This window comes from Anguilla rostrata, chromosome 10 (genome assembly GCF_018555375.3).
Source record: "Anguilla rostrata isolate EN2019 chromosome 10, ASM1855537v3, whole genome shotgun sequence".
Lineage (NCBI taxonomy): Eukaryota > Metazoa > Chordata > Actinopteri > Anguilliformes > Anguillidae > Anguilla > Anguilla rostrata.
In genome coordinates, this window is record NC_057942.1 from 16,654,859 (window position 1) to 16,670,822 (window position 15,964).

Below are 15,964 nucleotides of genomic sequence, written 5' to 3' on the forward strand. Positions count from 1 at the left end.
AGAAGTCATATGACTCTGCTGCCTTTGTTATCGATTCAGCTGGCGAACTAGTGGCTACTAACATGCTGTAACCTGTAAAATGGCAGTACATATGTTTGTTGTAATTTCTACGCTGTTATTTTGTTTACATGGAGAAACGAGAGGGTTTCCTAATCCTAACCAGCAGTATGTCATAAGTAAAATTTCTGACGCTCTTCTGATCCCTTCGCCAGAAGAATTTATTTTCAGTCAGCAGGATTCTGTCCAAGTTAGCAAGAAGTCTGGAAAAACTGAATCATTAAGGGAAGAGGTGAGAAACACATTTAGTTGTCCAACAGTTGATTATACCTGCTAACACTACTTGCCTTATTTTGCTAACTTGCAGAAGACCAAGAATTGTTAATTTGGCCGGCTAGTACGAACAGTGAAGAGAAAGCTACACATTTCGTTTGTGATGCTAAAATGTAAACCATTGGCGATGCATGCATGTTTGCTTGCACATTTTCGTTACATTGTCAAACACGCAGTTAATGCTTACACAACTTCAGCGTCGTAATGCTTACTTACACATAGTTGTGTCAATTATTTTTTATTGTCAGGCGACCTGGAAGAAACATGCAGTGCCTTTCATCAACGCTGACCCAGAACCCAAGTTTAAAGAAAAGTTTTTCACACAAGTGCTTGACCACTTCAATTTTAATAGCATGGGTAATGGCACTTTTGATCAGAGGTATTTGATTACAGGTGAGTGACTGACATGCAGTCATTTTGCATTTGAGCTGCTTTGCATAGTTTCTAAGCTTAATGACTTAATCAATAGCAAACAATTAAAAATGTTGATTTAAAGTCTATGAACTGATAATTATTCACCAATATATCGTGATCAAAAACGCATATTACGCATAACATTATATTTACAATGTGTGTATTTTGTGTGCATCGTCCCATCCAGATCAGTACTGGAAGAAAGGCCACGGTCCCATATTTTTCTACACCGGAAACGAAGGAGACATCTGGGAGTTCGCGTTGAACTCCGGCTTTATAACAGAGTTGGCTGCCGAGCAAGGCGCTCTGGTCATATTTGCTGAACATGTGAGTATGTGTTCAGTGTGACTCATTGCATAAGTGACCATGACTTGGAAGGAGAAGTAGAATAAGCACAATTTATTAAACTAAACCACAGCAGTTTTAATGCTTATACATTGTATTGAGAGCCAAGCACAAGTTTTTTTTCAGACAGTGGGTGGAGAGACTGTATGTTTGTATTCATGTCATGTTGCAGTAGGTGGACAAAATGCAGTTTATTTGTATACAGTGAGGTGAGGCTGTATCTGCAACACTGTGTTAAATTGTCTTTATAACAACTATTTCATGTCTGCACAAGTGATAACCGATACCTTGATAGAACATAATATGGCTTGCGTTTCATGTATTGTTATGACACACTACACCAAAACATAGAATCATAGTGTTGTATTATCCCCTTCACAGAGATACTATGGAAAATCGCTTCCATTTGGCAAAGACTCCTTTAACATCCCAGAGGTGGGCCTGCTGACAGTGGAGCAGGCCCTTGCAGACTATGCTGTGATGATTACAGAGATGAAACAGCAGCTGGGAGCCACCAACTGTCCTGTCATTGTGTTTGGGGGCAGGTAAGGGAACTCCTGAGGCTGCCTGTCTTCAACATTGATTTAAATAGAACCCCAATTCATTCATCAATTCTAATTAGGTTTGTATTCATTCCTGCTCAAATTCTTTTCAGTGAAGTGAAATCTACCATAGTTCTACCCCAAAGTGTACCTTAAGTTTAATATCTAGTTTAATTTAATTGTAATTAATACACTTGGGATCAATGAAATCTTATACTTTTCCAATGGCAACAGCAACCTCATTAAATGTGATTTCGTCATTGATTACGCACTGTTTATGCATAATAAGTAATGTGATTGGGGGATTTGTAATGACAAATTTAAAAGTAAACCATAGAGAGGTCCGCTAGAGGGGCGCTATAATTACAAGCACAATTTTTTAAGGGGAAGAGATTATGCTGTCTGTGTACTATGGTACACATTACAATTACAATTACAATTAATGCCCAAATCTGGGCTTAATCAGATTTGCCCATTCAAGGAGGGAACAAGTACAAGTAGTATGAAGGATATACAAAAAAGTCTTAAATAGACCAACAAGGAGTAAAACCATGTCAAGTGTCTTGGCTTTCATCTCCAAAATGGAAAGTGGATGATGTTTCTCTCTGTGACAGTTACGGGGGCATTCTCAGTGTCTACATGAGACTGAGGTACCCCAACATCGTCGCCGGGGCTCTGGCTGCCAGCGCTCCAATCCTGTCTACCGTTGGAATGGGGGATTCAACACAGTTTTTTCACGATGTGACCTCAGTAAGCTCAGACAGTTTTTTTCCCCCTCCAAAAGGAGTACAGCAACAGTAGTAATCGTATATGAACATTATTTTCTCTTTTAAAAAAATCTGTTTGTTCATCCGTAGGATTTTGAGAGCTACAGTCCTGCGTGTAGAGATGCGGTGCGCGGAGCTTTTCTTAAGCTGGAGAACCTGGCGCAGAATAAAGGTATTTCAGCCTGCCATGCTCTTCTGCACAAACCACCGAACCTCAGTTTCCAGTAAACTCATTTGTTATTATGCTATTTCATCTTCTTGGAATAGCTCTCTGTCTGGCTTTTTTGCTTTCACTGTGTTTAGCATTAGTGTTCTTATTGAGGGTTGTAATCAGAGGTCGGCTGTTTTGTGCCTTGCTTTAACATGTTATTTAGAAGAAATGACTATCTCTAAAGAAATTCTGGAGAAGGGCCACAGGACTAGATTAAGTTCTCTAACAGACCATTTATCAAGAGAGACTTAAGAAAAGTCAGCTCTATCCTGTCAGTATAAGGAGACTGAAGGATGATTTATAGTAATTAAATGAATCAGTGCTTATTTCTACATTTCAAAGAGGTCAAAAAGGATTGATAAGGTTGATTCGAGTAGGCGCACGAATGCAGTTATAGTTTCTTAATATATTGAATTTCTAAGGATTTTTTTTGATGACAACCATAAGCTGTTAAGTCTGTTTAGGCTTATTATTATACTTCCTGTCTACAGTGTGTCTAGCACTTGTTAGGATTTTTGGTGAAGTCAAACTTTGGGATTTGTAAAGACCAAACTGCCTGCAGTGCTAGGAAAGGCCACCATTTTATCGGGAAACAAGGGGCTAAGATTGGCCTGCTGTAGTCCTTATAATGTACTCTGCTTGTGTTCCATTTAGTGTCTTACAGCCAATAATCACCATTCTTTTACAGATTATCATACTATCCAGTCAGGTTTCTCCCTGTGTAAGACCCCGTCAAGTGGTGCCGACATTCACCAGCTGAAGGGACTCCTGCGAAACGCCTTCACGATGATGGCTATGATGGACTACCCCTACAGCACCCACTTCATGGGGAGCATGCCAGCCAATCCCGTCAAGGTACTGGCCACCCCTGTGGAGAACCGTGTGGAGAACCATGTTCAAAAAAAGCCCTGGTGCTGCGCAGGCCACTGTGCCATGAACCTTAGCCAGTTAACAGCATGCCTGTCCAGATGCCAGGGCAACAGTACATGCATAACAGTTTGGGGCTTTTCATTGGTCTTAAAAGTAGCAGGTGAGTATTCTGGGATGGCTGCTGTTGGTGAGCCACTCTACTGAGAGCAAGAACAGGAGTGGCCCAAACATGGTGCATTGGAAGTGCTTTTCAGTCCCCTGAAAGGTGTGGTTAACTGGTACAGTAAGGGAACAGATGTTGCCAGAAGCTTTTCAGTGTGCTGGTGGGACACTTTTATCTGTGAGGAAGACATATGCATTTTATTAACAGTGAAAAGTCACTTACATTAGGTGTCCAGCTAGTCAACTGATTTAAAAAACCTAGCTAGTAAGTTGGTTAAAATGACCTTTTAATTTTTTACCCACAGTTGCACCCTGTGGGTCTCTTTGGGGAACTTTTTTTTACAATACTGAAAAAGGGTGGGCTTTTCACTCGATGTAAGTGTAGGTTAGCTGTAGCTCCACCAACCCGTAGCTTGTCAGATGACATACCTGCCATCCCAGTTACATAAACTATAATTGTTTCATTAAGTTTTTTTTCAAAAGAATTAAAGGGATTTGTTACTATCTCTATAGATTTCCTGAAAACCTTTCAGGGATGAACATGGTACTTAGCTTACAGTAAAGGAGTAAGTGCACCTCCCACTATGTTCCTGTAGGTGGCGTGCGACACCATGTTGAGTGGAGCTGATCTACTGCCTGCCCTGAGAGACACTGTGGGTAAGTGGCCACATTACCCCATACTCAGAATTTCTGTTATCATAGGTGATGAGTGGATGACGCTTCATTAACTGCTTAAAAGTTGGAACCATCAATGTGCTGCTGTAAGAATAAATGACTGCTTTTTTCCAACTGGTGTTCTTTGGAAAGCAAGGTATCTGATTGGTTCAAATCAGTAGGTGATTGTCAGTCCCACTCCTTTTGTCCTTTTATGTGGATTCTCTTTTTTTGGTCTTCTCTCCTTTCCTTTTCCTTTACCTTGGGATGTCCACCTGTATATGTAGGACTGTCTCATCAATGAAAGGTCTATGTGGGGTTCATGAAACCTCTCTTCCATTCACTCATGACTATAGAACAACAGAGCTCTCAGCCCCTCTCCTTGGTGTGGGGGACAGTGGGGGCTCCTGGGATTTGATTCTCCTCAGTGTCTGTGCCGAGATGGAGAGGATGCAGGCGCAGTGATCTGCCAGGACCACAGGCAGCATGCCTGCACACTCCCACTTCCTGTCCCTGGTGTAGGTGAAGACCCCTGTGGTCTTGCTCCTGTTGTGTAGAGACCCCCCGCCGGTGATGTACAGTCGCTGGCCACTGGCCGTCAGGCTGAACTGGCTGTACCTCAGTGGGGACACCCGCACCGTGGTCCACTGGTCGACCGCCGGGCGGTAGGACTCCATCTCGTTCACGTGGACCCACTCCTTCTCCTGCAACGGGAACAGCGCTCAACATCTGAACAGGAATGGAGGTGCAGGCGGGACCCGGAACAAGAATGATTATTAAAACTAGCGCCACCGAGGAACACCTTGGGACCCCATGACTCCCGAGAGCCTTAATAAAGAGTATCTATAAAAATAATAGGCAGCCTTTGGGGCCTGTGCTTTGGCTATACCTTGCTGAGTGTCCTCCCTCCCACGCAATAGATGGTATCCTCCAGAGTGGCCATGCCATGGTCGCAGCGCGAGAAGGCCAAGGGGCGGTTCACTACCCAGCGCTTCAGACGGGGCAGGTAGCTGTAGAGGTGGGGCAGAGTATTTCCGCCAGAGAATCCTCCTGGCCAATGAAAAGAGAGGACTCCCCCCGTCAAGACCCCAAGTTAACAAAACTGTACAGACTGTCGGCTCATGAGAATGTGATGTTATTGCTTCAGATTGACCTTGAGTCATCTTTAACTTTCTTGAAAGGCCTGAACAGTTGCAAAAGTATTTAGTGATAACCTGGATGGATTGTAATTTTGGATCATAGTCGTTTGTACGTGCGTGCGTGCGTGCGTGCGTGCGTGTGTGTGTGTTACCTGAGATGTAGAGGATCCCTTTGTGCGTGGCTCCAGCATGGTCCACCACAGCTACAGGGAGGGGGGCGGTCAGCTCCCAGCGGTCTTCTCCGAGGATGTACCTCTCTGTGCTCGCTGTCAGTTTCCCTAGCGATGTGCCCCCGGCTACGGCAACCAGCCCTTCTGACAGCACGTCAGCATGGAAGCGGGTCCTTTTCTCAAGCATCCCGGGCACCTGTAGCCAGCTTTCACTTCTGGGGTCGTATCTGTGCACCTGAACAGATGGGAACGAAGGTATTTTCACAGGAATGGAAGGCTCTGATTGGCCAGCGGTCTCAGACTCTCCAGACATAGCCAGCTGCCCTTGTTCACATGCTGCCACGCTTTTATGTTTTAATTTACATTATACTGTCAGAGAAATGACTTGCGAAGTAATTATTTGAAATTTAAAGGGCTGTAAGTGCTGAGCTTAACAGAAACTGGTTTCTACTTTTTATTACGATCAGTTGCTTTATTTATGTTACTACTGTAATTAAACTAAAGATACCATATTAGGTCCGTGGAGGTTTGAGTGACTGGGACAACATTATCACATGCTGCTGTCTGATCTTGTGGGAAACTGCATTTCTCACCAAGAAAGTAGAAGACTTGCCTCGTTAGTTGGCTGTTTTCCGCAAGGATCGAACTGGTGCTGCCCACCCAGGACGAAGAGGAAGTTGTTGAGCACGACGCAGCAGTGATTGTACAGTGGGGCTCCCAATTCTCCCAGTCTACTCCAGTCCATGTCACCCTCCGCCGTTGCCCAAACTTCCCGACTCACCAGATTACCCGCAGTCCTGCCACCCAGCACCACCAGGCATGGCGTAGCCCCACGGACGGTTGTGGAGGGGCCCTGGAGGGCGGGTTGGAGGTAGGGCCGGGCATGGTAGGCCAGTGCCTGGCGCAGCAGCTGAAGGCAATGTGGGTCAGCGCACACCAGGGGGCGCTCCCCCAGCTCATCCAACAGAGCCTCTGGGGGGACCAGGGGGAGCCGCAACTTGCAGAAGACGGCATGTGCATGAACAGCGTGGTCAGGATTGTGCTGCAGCCAACGGAGGGTGCCACGGAGCACGTTGGTCTCGCTGATGTCCCCCAGGTCATCTTGGCTCACCAGCTCCAGCAGGGCCTTGGGGTCCAGATCCAACAGGGTCTCCGGGTCTTTCAGCAGGCTCTTACAGTGGGCTCCCAAGTATCCCAAAACTCTGCGGTGGAACTGGGAGGGGCCCAGCCGGTGAGCCACAGATAGTATCTGAGTACAGGTCTCGGGGGTTAGACTGACATCTAGGAAGTGAAGGCAGATCTTGATGGCATCCCTGATCATTAGGATCTTCGCTGCTTGCAGAGTCTCCTCCACCACGTTCAGGCTCAAGGTCATGTGACCACGGTAAACAAATCCCAGCACCTGCTCCAACCCATGGGCTCTGACCCCCTGAAGCTTTACCAGCCCTCCTGAGGGAAATGGAGAGGGTCTTCCTGTGAACAGAAGGCGACAATAGCTGCTGACAGACGCCAGGATCGCCTTGTGACCTGCAAATTGTACTCCCTCTGCCTCCAGAATGACATCGCACAGCGCTCCCTCTTGCCACAGGGACCCTGCCCCTTTCAGGAGGCGCTGGGCATGAGTGTTCGACTCCAGCCGCATCCCGTCTGCCACCTCTCCCTGATGCCTTGCCACTCCTTCCGGCTCTGCATCCATCAGATCTGCCTCCGCCCTACTCTCAGTCCTCTGGTTCCTCTGCTCCATTTTTTTCCACATAATCAGTGAAGCTGCTGGTGGTAGATTATTCTGAGGTCCATTCAGCCAACATGTAGTAGTTTAGTCTCCTGAACAAAAAGATGATCTCAGTTGAGATAATAATGATAATGGTAGAGGAAGACTGCCTCTCTCGGGTTTTCTGTAGACTTCTCCCTTCCAGTGAAGTTGAGTACTGCTGTTGTTCTTTGCCTGCTGCTGTTGCTCAGGCACCCTTTGAGTAGAAATTGTGGATACTCCACTGTGTGCTCTGTGGCCAGGCCCTTATCAATGCTGCAATGCCAAACAAATCGTTTCTGGGCCGTGGTTGTCAAGGGACATGTTGAAAGAACACCCGCTACACACACACGCCCACATAGAGTACACGCAGAAACCTTTAGACGTTTTACTATTCAACTTCAACATGTCTGGGCTTGTACCCTTTCCTCATTGACTGTTCTTTCCTGATAAATGTGGGATCAGTTTCCTTGGAGACTAGCTGAAAGTCGTATCTCGGTGAAAAGTGTGTGATTGGGTACGCTGAAGATTGTGTTTGCAGTATTTACAAAAATTCCCCCCATGGCAACTTAGGTTCCAGTCACTTTTTGTTCTATGTTCCACAGGAATTTTCTACAATTCCTCCGGTGAGCTGACCTGCTTTGACCTCTATGGACTGTATTTGGAGTGTGCCGATCCCACAGGCTGCCTAGACAGTCTTGCATGGGACTATCAGGTAAGTTATGAACCAGGACCCTCAACTATTAAACCTTATCTGAAATGACAGTGTGGAGCTGTGGTCAGGGACCTGAAATTGAAATCTGAAGGTTGCAGTTTGCATCCCACATGGGATGCTGCCATATTACCCTTGAGTGAGGAACTTTATTTGAATTGCTGCAGTACAATCTGTAGAAAACTGATCATATGAAAAAATGTTATACAACTTGTTCTGCACAGATTTGTGGAAGAAAATGTTTTAGAGGATACTATAAATGCATTATGCAGCAGTATGCAAAATTATATAATAACCATATTATTTGTTATTCATTCTATTGAAATTTATGGTGTGTATGTCAACAGTGTTAGGTAAGGAGGTAATTGCTCCTCGATTTTTGGAGGGGGAGTGAACAAATCATGAGCTTCTCATCTGATGAAAACTGAACAGGTCATTGAGGTTTGTGTTCATTTCTCTTCACAAAGGCCTGCACGGAGATCGAGTTGTGCTATGAGAGCAACAATGTCAGCGACATGTTCCCACCCCTTCCATTCACGGAACAGGACCGTGAACGGTACTGCACTAAGAGATGGGGCGTGGTGCCCCGCCCAGGCTGGCTCAAAACCCAGTTCTGGGGAGATGGTGAGTCTGCTTTTCACATAGGGGATGAGACCTCAGTATTTCACCATGGATCGACTGCTTATACTTTTATGAATATGCAAATGTTAAAGTGCGGTTTAGCGATCACTGTAAATGTCGTTTGTACAGTTACTGTGTCCAACAGTGTTATGTTTAGGGGGAAAATTAGCTATGGCTAAGCTGTTCCTGGACCAGTTAAGCTATAGAACTGGCCACTCTGGCATGCTAGATGTACTTTTGCAGTTAAGTTCACTGCAGACTGTCCAGTAACAGGTGATCAGTTTCTGTTGTCCTTCTCAGCTCTCTCCACAGCCAGCAACATCATTTTCTCCAATGGGGATCTTGACCCATGGGCAAATGGAGGGGTGAGAGATGTTTGATATGTTTAAATGTTTAGTTGATGCCCTTAATGTTGCAAGAGCCCATTTTGCTTCAGCTATCACTTTGTGTCATAGGTAAGAAAGTCCTTGAGCCCATCCCTGATCGCAATCACCATTTCTGAAGGAGCACATCACCTAGACTTGAGGTGAGGAGATAAATCACCAGCTCACCTGAAAGGTCCCGGTAACACAAGTCGTTTTAAGCAGCCGCTTTGAGCAATCTGCTTAACACATTTTTTAAAGTAAATATCCAGATGTACAAATGGACATTAAAGTATGCTGTGCAAGTTTCTCAGGGTAACGATGTTTGCCAAGTAAATTAATAGTACATGTATTATGCACATTACTGAGCAAGTTAATAAAAATAACTGTCCTCCAGGGGTTCGAACGAGGCAGACCCTTCATCAGTGATTGAGGCCCGCAGGAAGGAGTCTGAAATTATCACCCAATGGGTGAAGATGGCGAGGAGGAAGTCGCTCTGAGAGCTGCTTGCGAAACGGATAATCAGAAGTTCAAACTTCACAAGCTGTGCTCAATGAAGTCAAGCTGCTGTAAAATCAACAAAAATCAATAAAGCTTTTAAATGCAGGCATTTTTCACCAAAACGAAACTCAAACCAATGGCTTCTTTCAATATTTTAATGTAGCCCAGATGACACGTACAAAACATATTTCTCCATACAAGATTGTAGATGGCTGACAGGCATCCATGTTGCTCCAATAACAGGTTTAGACAGTCGCACTGGCCATTGTTTTGGCATGTGTACAACAGAGATTCTGCACGACAGCCAAAGTGGCACCCACATTATGAAGCAAATACCGACTAAAAAGTCTTTGGGAAGGATCAGCCATGTCTTTGGTGTATTTTTTATTTGTTTTTTAAACTTGAGATGTGTCATGGAAAATCCATTAAAACTTTTTAAAAATATGATTGGATAACTCCCAATTTGTTTATTTTTTTTGTGATGACGTCTAAGAATGTTGAATTATGTCACTTGGATCATGTGACATCAACAGACTAAAGGTTTTAAACATAACATAAAGGCCCAAATGGGAGAAAAACTTCAGCGAGTGTAAAAACGCAACACAATCCAGCTATTTACTATACATCCCATCAACCACAAGTAGGTGATCGAGCAAAGCTGCCTTTTAAACCACTGTAACGTGAGGGAATCCGTAGGGGTGAGAACAATGATCACCCCACACCCGAACAATTACTTTTTGTTGATCAGCATACGATTTGTATTTGATTTAAAATCCCTGGCCATCTGAATCAGATCACGGTACAACAATTGACAAAAATGTTTGTAATTGGACTTTAGGCCATAACATGAACCATTAGGAACCTTCTTGATTAGGAACCTCCCCCGCCAAGGAAATTCATATTATAAATTAATAAAAATATATATATATATCTTTCTCTCTCTCATTCTAAATACATCCACAAGAAAAATGTAAACATTAAAAAATAGAAAACGATGGTGAAATGGGGAAAAGGGCCATCAGCATTTACCACTGAGAATGAGGAATCAAAGAACACAGATGGGATGGGGAAAAAAGACAACAGTAATTCACAACGGGGACATTGTTCAGCTGAGCGCGGAAGGCACGTTTGGAAATGGAGCATTGTCTCAGTTGGCAAAGATTAGTTGTGGACACCTGGTGGGGAATGCAGCCGGAAGCTGGCTGCCCCAGAGAACATGGTCCATTTTCAGCCTGGGCACAGAGGTGCGAGGATGCTGCGGCAGTCTACAAGGGTCCCAAAGTGCGAAGGATCTGGGCATGAATGCAAAGCAGTTCCCCGGATCTAAACTCCACAAAATCTGGAGGATGCGGTGGATGAACATCTCCCCATCTCTAATACATCAGCATGGGATGAACTCTCCTGACCTTTAGCTCCTCCCCTGTGATGTCATTAAAGGGGCTTTCCATCCATCAGCCGCCACTCTGCGCATATCAAACTCAAAGAAGAGATTTCCCCTAGCAGAGAAATGACAAATTCTCCAAAAAAGACAAATTACTCCCCACATATTCTGGCTTTAAGGGGTGAAATCACCTACAGTGAAAGTCTGGTGCTCACTTGTTGCTACTCTAAATTATTCTAAATTACCCTTCGCCTCCATTTTTGCATTTTGGCAATCATGCATTGAAGCGGTTCCTTTGATATAATCCCTGCATCTGATATTATTTTATAGAAACTGATAAATGTATATGTATAAAAGATTGATTAATGTACAGCATTAGCAAAATTAGTGTGGGGAGGACCTAGGCTAGAATGGCTGGAAAGAAAATGCGCACACACACATACATAAATATAGGCTAGCACACACATAGCCCCAAAGGAGAAGCGCTTGATACCTCAGTGTTACATAGATATGCAAAATGCCAAAACACCCGATTGGAAAATGCCATGGAACCAATGTAGTCACAGATCAAATGAACAATGAAACGCACAACAAAATTGAAACAGGCAGAATCTATAGGATTACACTGTATATAAACATTTGAAAAACTTGTTAAAAAGGCCTGCTAATGCTTACTGCATAGGTGCCACATTTTAGGGAATTTAAACCACTGAGGAATAAAGTACTGTAATTAACAGGTATGCTAATGTTCCTTTATGGCGTTAACTGTAAATTACAATAACGCTACTCTGAAAGCCAACCTAAAAACAAATGCACTGTCTACAAAATATACTTTATCCAATAGACATGTCACAAATTTAGAATGTAGGCTATATGAAGCCATTTCTGTGCACGCGCTATGCTCAGTGCAAAAACCTTGCTGATGCTACAAATAACAAAGTCACAAATTAAATGACAGGCAGTCCAAAATTAAAAAGTGACTAATGTGACTAATGTCAAAGCAAGGCTATTTAGAGGAATGATTGTAATCTCATTTTGTTTCTTCAAAAAAAAAAAAAACCCTTTTGAAATGTTTTCTTAAAAACTACTGTGCTGTTATGTATTGACAATAATGCTACATTAATAACATCAGGCTTGTTTCTTGAGTTCTTCTGAGTATTCCAAACTCCAAAGTCAAGGGCAGAGTGGCAATGTGAATCACAGACAGAGCTGAAGGCCTCCAGCGTCTGTGCAGTTCTGTGGTTTAAGACTAGCATTGCCCATGCAGCACTGCATGGGTTTTGACGATCTCTTTGACAGTTAGGATCCTGACTCTAGAAGTTCTTTATAGTATTTACAGCAGAGGAAGAAAGACTTTTCGATGCTTATATAGTGGAAGAGACCGCACAGCAATCTGCAAGTCACTACATCTCCACACAACACACTCCCGACGTCTCTGAAACGTTTGCGCACGTAGAAAAGGCGCCATTTTGTCAGATTTCAGACACAATACACATTAATAGAAAAAGATAAGAAAAACATCAAAGCTATCTTTTTTTGACACTACCAACAAGTGGAAAAAGAAGTGCCATGATGTGTTCACAACTCATGGTGGTCCCAACAACAGAGGACACCCTAAGCATTCAATTCCAGGCCACCGTCACGATTACTGCTGTAACTGCGGGTTTTCTACAAGCCACTACACAGCAAATTGCCATTTTATGGCCACCCTTGCTTAGTTTCTGTAAGAGCTCTGGAAAGAATGCCCTTGCTTACAGACATGAATAAATCTAATCTAGCTTACTTTGAAGTCAGCCACTGAAGAACAAAAACAATAGCAGCTTATGACCGACTCAAATTTGTCATCTGTCATGAATAAACAAGTGGGAAGGGTTTTGAAGTGCGAGGTTGTTGTTCACCAGCAGGACGCCATCTCCTCGCATGACGCTCGTTCGGCAGGTAAGGGGGCGGGGTGGGGGCGTGGCCAAGGCCACCAAAGGATGCAAGGGTCAAAGGAGGGTGGCAGTTTTGGCTCAGATTTCAGTTTGGAAAAGGGAGAAGGACGGAGGAAGAGATGTTTCAGGGGAGTCCTTCCCAGACTCCACAATCTTCTCTGAAACTTTGAGAGTGGGGGTATGCGGGGGTCCCACTCTAGGACTTGAGGAGTAACCAGCTCCATCGCCTCAATCATGATCCCAGAGTTATCAATTAAGAAAAAAAAAAAACACGTTTAAGGCCAATTGCAATGGATTAAAAACCACCTCCCTGCAATAGACCCATCCAAGTAAGGCATGTTTCCACTGCAGTCCAGCTGGCAAGGCAGGGGGTGTGAAGGGGTGTGAGAGAAAGAAAATCTCTGTTTCCTCCTAAGCCCTGAGATAAGTAACTGTGCTCCCGTCATTTCCTCTCCGCATGCCCCGCCCCCCGTCACACCGCGGCCGGGGGCGTGTCGGGCCATATCGGCAAGGGATGGGCCTCCGTGTTGAAGACGTACTTGTCGAGGCTGATCAGCTCGGGGTCGTCGGAGAACAGCAGGAAGAAGTATTTGAGCGTCTCCCCCAGGAAGAAGCTCTCCATCTTGTCCCGGGGGTTAGGGTCCTCGGGGTTACGGACGTTGTTGATGGAGGTGTAACCACCGGAGGGCACCTGAGGACAGAGAGACGTTAGCTCTCACCGCACTCCCCGGAGAAGCCTTTATCAAGTCCCAGGTACGCTTCACTTACGTAATCCAGATAACCCTGCAGTTATTACTAGCATGCCAAAATAACTTCTCATTAAAGTAAATATATACCAAGACTGGGAAATGGTTGGCAACCTCTATGCTGCACAATTACTTTGATTATTTTTCCTAAGCCATATGCATATGCACAAAGGCGTAATTACAATATAAATTGACGGGGACATGTGCCTTCCATTATTTAAAGATGCCCCAATACTTTTACAAATTCCTTTCCACGTGGAATTTCATAGGTCTACCGATATTCCCATTGGTTCTCCCTGCTTCAATAACAGTAATGTTAAAATATAGGCACATAAAACCTGAATAAACATTTGCGTATTTGCAGTTTGAATAGTCTTCCCATCATTCAGCAGCCAGCAATGAGTTTGAAATTCTTTAGCTAAGCGTCTTGTATTATGTAGGCTTTTATCAACAGTTAAAACTGTTACACAGTTAACTAACCATTGTAGTTGTAATTGCAAACTAGTTGTTATTTTTGTCTATTCTTTTGGGAGATACTGCGCATGTCCACAGGGGTGCTTACAGCACCTTCAGTCACACTTGGCCAGAACTCAGAAGGCGAGAGACAGAGGACAATGACAGTGTCCATCTGTGCTTCTGAGTCAGGTTAGGACAGGCTGATATCCAGTTTGGATATTATGCCGTTCAAACTGCACAATAGGCTCTGAGGAGAGAAATTCATATTGATAATTTTCTTTTTTATTCTAAGTATATTCATATTCATTTATTTAAAAGGTAGACATGCACAAAAACTGGTTTCACTCCAGCATTCTTATCAGTACTTTTGGTGCAACTTGCGGAAGGTTAATTCAGACTGGAATGAATGCATTTGGAACAATCTAATATGCAGTTAGTTGGCCAAGTTATTTAGTTTTCTTTCCATAGTGTTTTAATAAATGAACTGTGTCATTTGGGGAGTGTGCTTGTCAGTGCAGTTTAGGAAAGGAATGAACTATTTTAGGTTTAGGCCAGTCACTTCAGCTTCGGATTCATTACATCCTGAACAAGCAAGTGTCAGAAATGTGGTTAGCTACAGTTAGGTCATTTCTTATGAAAATTGAGCAACTTAAGTTCAGGAGAACTCATGTTGAACATTTCGGCAATCAACTTAGGGAAAATAGAATGAATGAACTCAACTTAAGAATTCAATCTTATGTTATTTATTTATGTCTGAGCAAAAACAATGTAAACCAATGTCTGGCATGGCCCTTAAGTGATTCCCCCCGACCCCCACCCCCACCCATGTTCAAATCATGATTATACCCCGGCATATGCCAGTATTAGTACGCAACCCATTCATTAAAATCTTTGTGTGTGCATATTTGTGTGTATGTATTGAGACAGAAAGACAGGCGGACAGGCAGAGGTCCCTCACCCTGGTGTACTTGTTGAAGTTCTGGAAGATCTCCCAGCCCCAGTCCTGGTACTTGCGGTCTTTGGTGAACCTGTACAGGTAGAACAGGCTCTCCACCGTCTCTGGCCGCAAGAGGTTGTGTCTGTCTGCGAGCTGGGCACAGTGAGAGAGAGAGAGAGACATGGCAAGCCATTACCACACAGGGCATTCTGCACTGATATCAGTCTGCACAAGGTCAGCTGGGAAACAAGCCACCATTATGTGTATCCTGCACTTCTGAAGAATAAGAACAGCAGATACTTCCGGAAGAGAAGGCTTAGTTATCAGTGCTGGGAGAGAGAAGGGAGCGAGGCTGGTAGTGCTATGAGAGAGACGAGTCTTGGATGAACGTACTGTGAGACAGAGAGAGGTGTATCTGGCTTGATACCCAGTGGGTAACTATCCCCAGAAGCAGTTTCAATAAATGGATTCTCAGTATGCCTAACAAACGGTCGGACACAATATCATGCAACTCCCCTCTCCCCGGATGAACACCACCCCCACCTCCGCGGCCCCCGGCCTGTGACCCACCTTGACGTCCACGTCTCGGCTCTCGCCGGCCTGCATGTTGAAGTGCACGATCTCGGGGCTCAGGCCCGTCTCCATCTGCGCGTACATCTGGTAGCAGGTCTCCATCAGCCGCTGGGCCAGCTCCATGTGGTCCCCGGGCAGGCCGTGGTGGGCGCCCAGCGCCAGCGTGCCCGGCAGGAAGCACACCAGGTGGTCCTGCGGGCGAGGGGAGGCACGAGTCAGCGAAAGACAGGAACTAATATCCACCAACAGTACCGCGTGGGGTGCCGTGGCTGACAACTCCCCCACCGCCACTCTTTAGAAAGGAAACCGCTTCCATGCTGTTCTAATTGGCAAAAAGGTCTCTCCCTCTCCACCTTCGCTGTCGTGCATCACCCAGGTGGGTGCTAC

The 15,964-nt window shown here is 44.7% G+C and overlaps 4 protein-coding genes across 6 annotated transcripts in view; 1 reads left to right on the forward strand and 3 right to left on the reverse strand.

The window, feature by feature from the left end:
• On the forward strand, positions 1 to 9,994 carry dpp7 (dipeptidyl-peptidase 7). Its single transcript, XM_064354477.1, has 13 exons — positions 1 to 289; positions 579 to 723; positions 932 to 1,071; positions 1,471 to 1,634; positions 2,246 to 2,381; positions 2,489 to 2,570; positions 3,298 to 3,464; positions 4,238 to 4,298; positions 7,960 to 8,069; positions 8,534 to 8,690; positions 8,988 to 9,052; positions 9,143 to 9,213; positions 9,447 to 9,994. The coding sequence occupies exons 1-13, from the start codon at positions 80 to 82 to the stop codon at positions 9,547 to 9,549; spliced, it is 1,611 nt and encodes a 536-aa protein (XP_064210547.1). The 5' UTR covers positions 1 to 79; the 3' UTR covers positions 9,550 to 9,994.
• LOC135265149 (kelch-like protein 36) lies at positions 3,616 to 6,102 on the reverse strand. The gene is made up of 3 exons (XM_064354479.1): positions 5,587 to 6,102; positions 5,185 to 5,345; positions 3,616 to 4,999 (listed from the first exon to the last, which is right to left on the reverse strand). Exons 1-3 carry the CDS (start codon positions 5,915 to 5,917, stop codon positions 4,646 to 4,648), a joined length of 846 nt encoding a protein of 281 aa, XP_064210549.1. The 5' UTR covers positions 5,918 to 6,102; the 3' UTR covers positions 3,616 to 4,645.
• Positions 6,126 to 7,972, reverse strand: LOC135265148 (kelch-like protein 26). Its single transcript, XM_064354478.1, has one exon. It carries the CDS (start codon positions 7,358 to 7,360, stop codon positions 6,194 to 6,196), a length of 1,167 nt encoding a protein of 388 aa, XP_064210548.1. The 5' UTR covers positions 7,361 to 7,972; the 3' UTR covers positions 6,126 to 6,193.
• man1b1b (mannosidase, alpha, class 1B, member 1b) overlaps positions 9,692 to 15,964 on the reverse strand; it is an 18,407-nt gene continuing 12,134 nt past the window's right edge. For all 3 annotated transcript variants that reach the window (XM_064354476.1, XM_064354474.1, XM_064354475.1), the window contains exons 12-14: positions 15,575 to 15,769; positions 15,026 to 15,157; positions 9,692 to 13,556 (exon numbers count right to left, since the gene is read on the reverse strand). In XM_064354476.1, the coding sequence (XP_064210546.1) occupies positions 13,338 to 13,556; positions 15,026 to 15,157; positions 15,575 to 15,769 (546 nt within the window). In that variant the 3' untranslated portion in view covers positions 9,692 to 13,337. The remainder of the gene's footprint in view (positions 13,557 to 15,025; positions 15,158 to 15,574; positions 15,770 to 15,964) is intronic.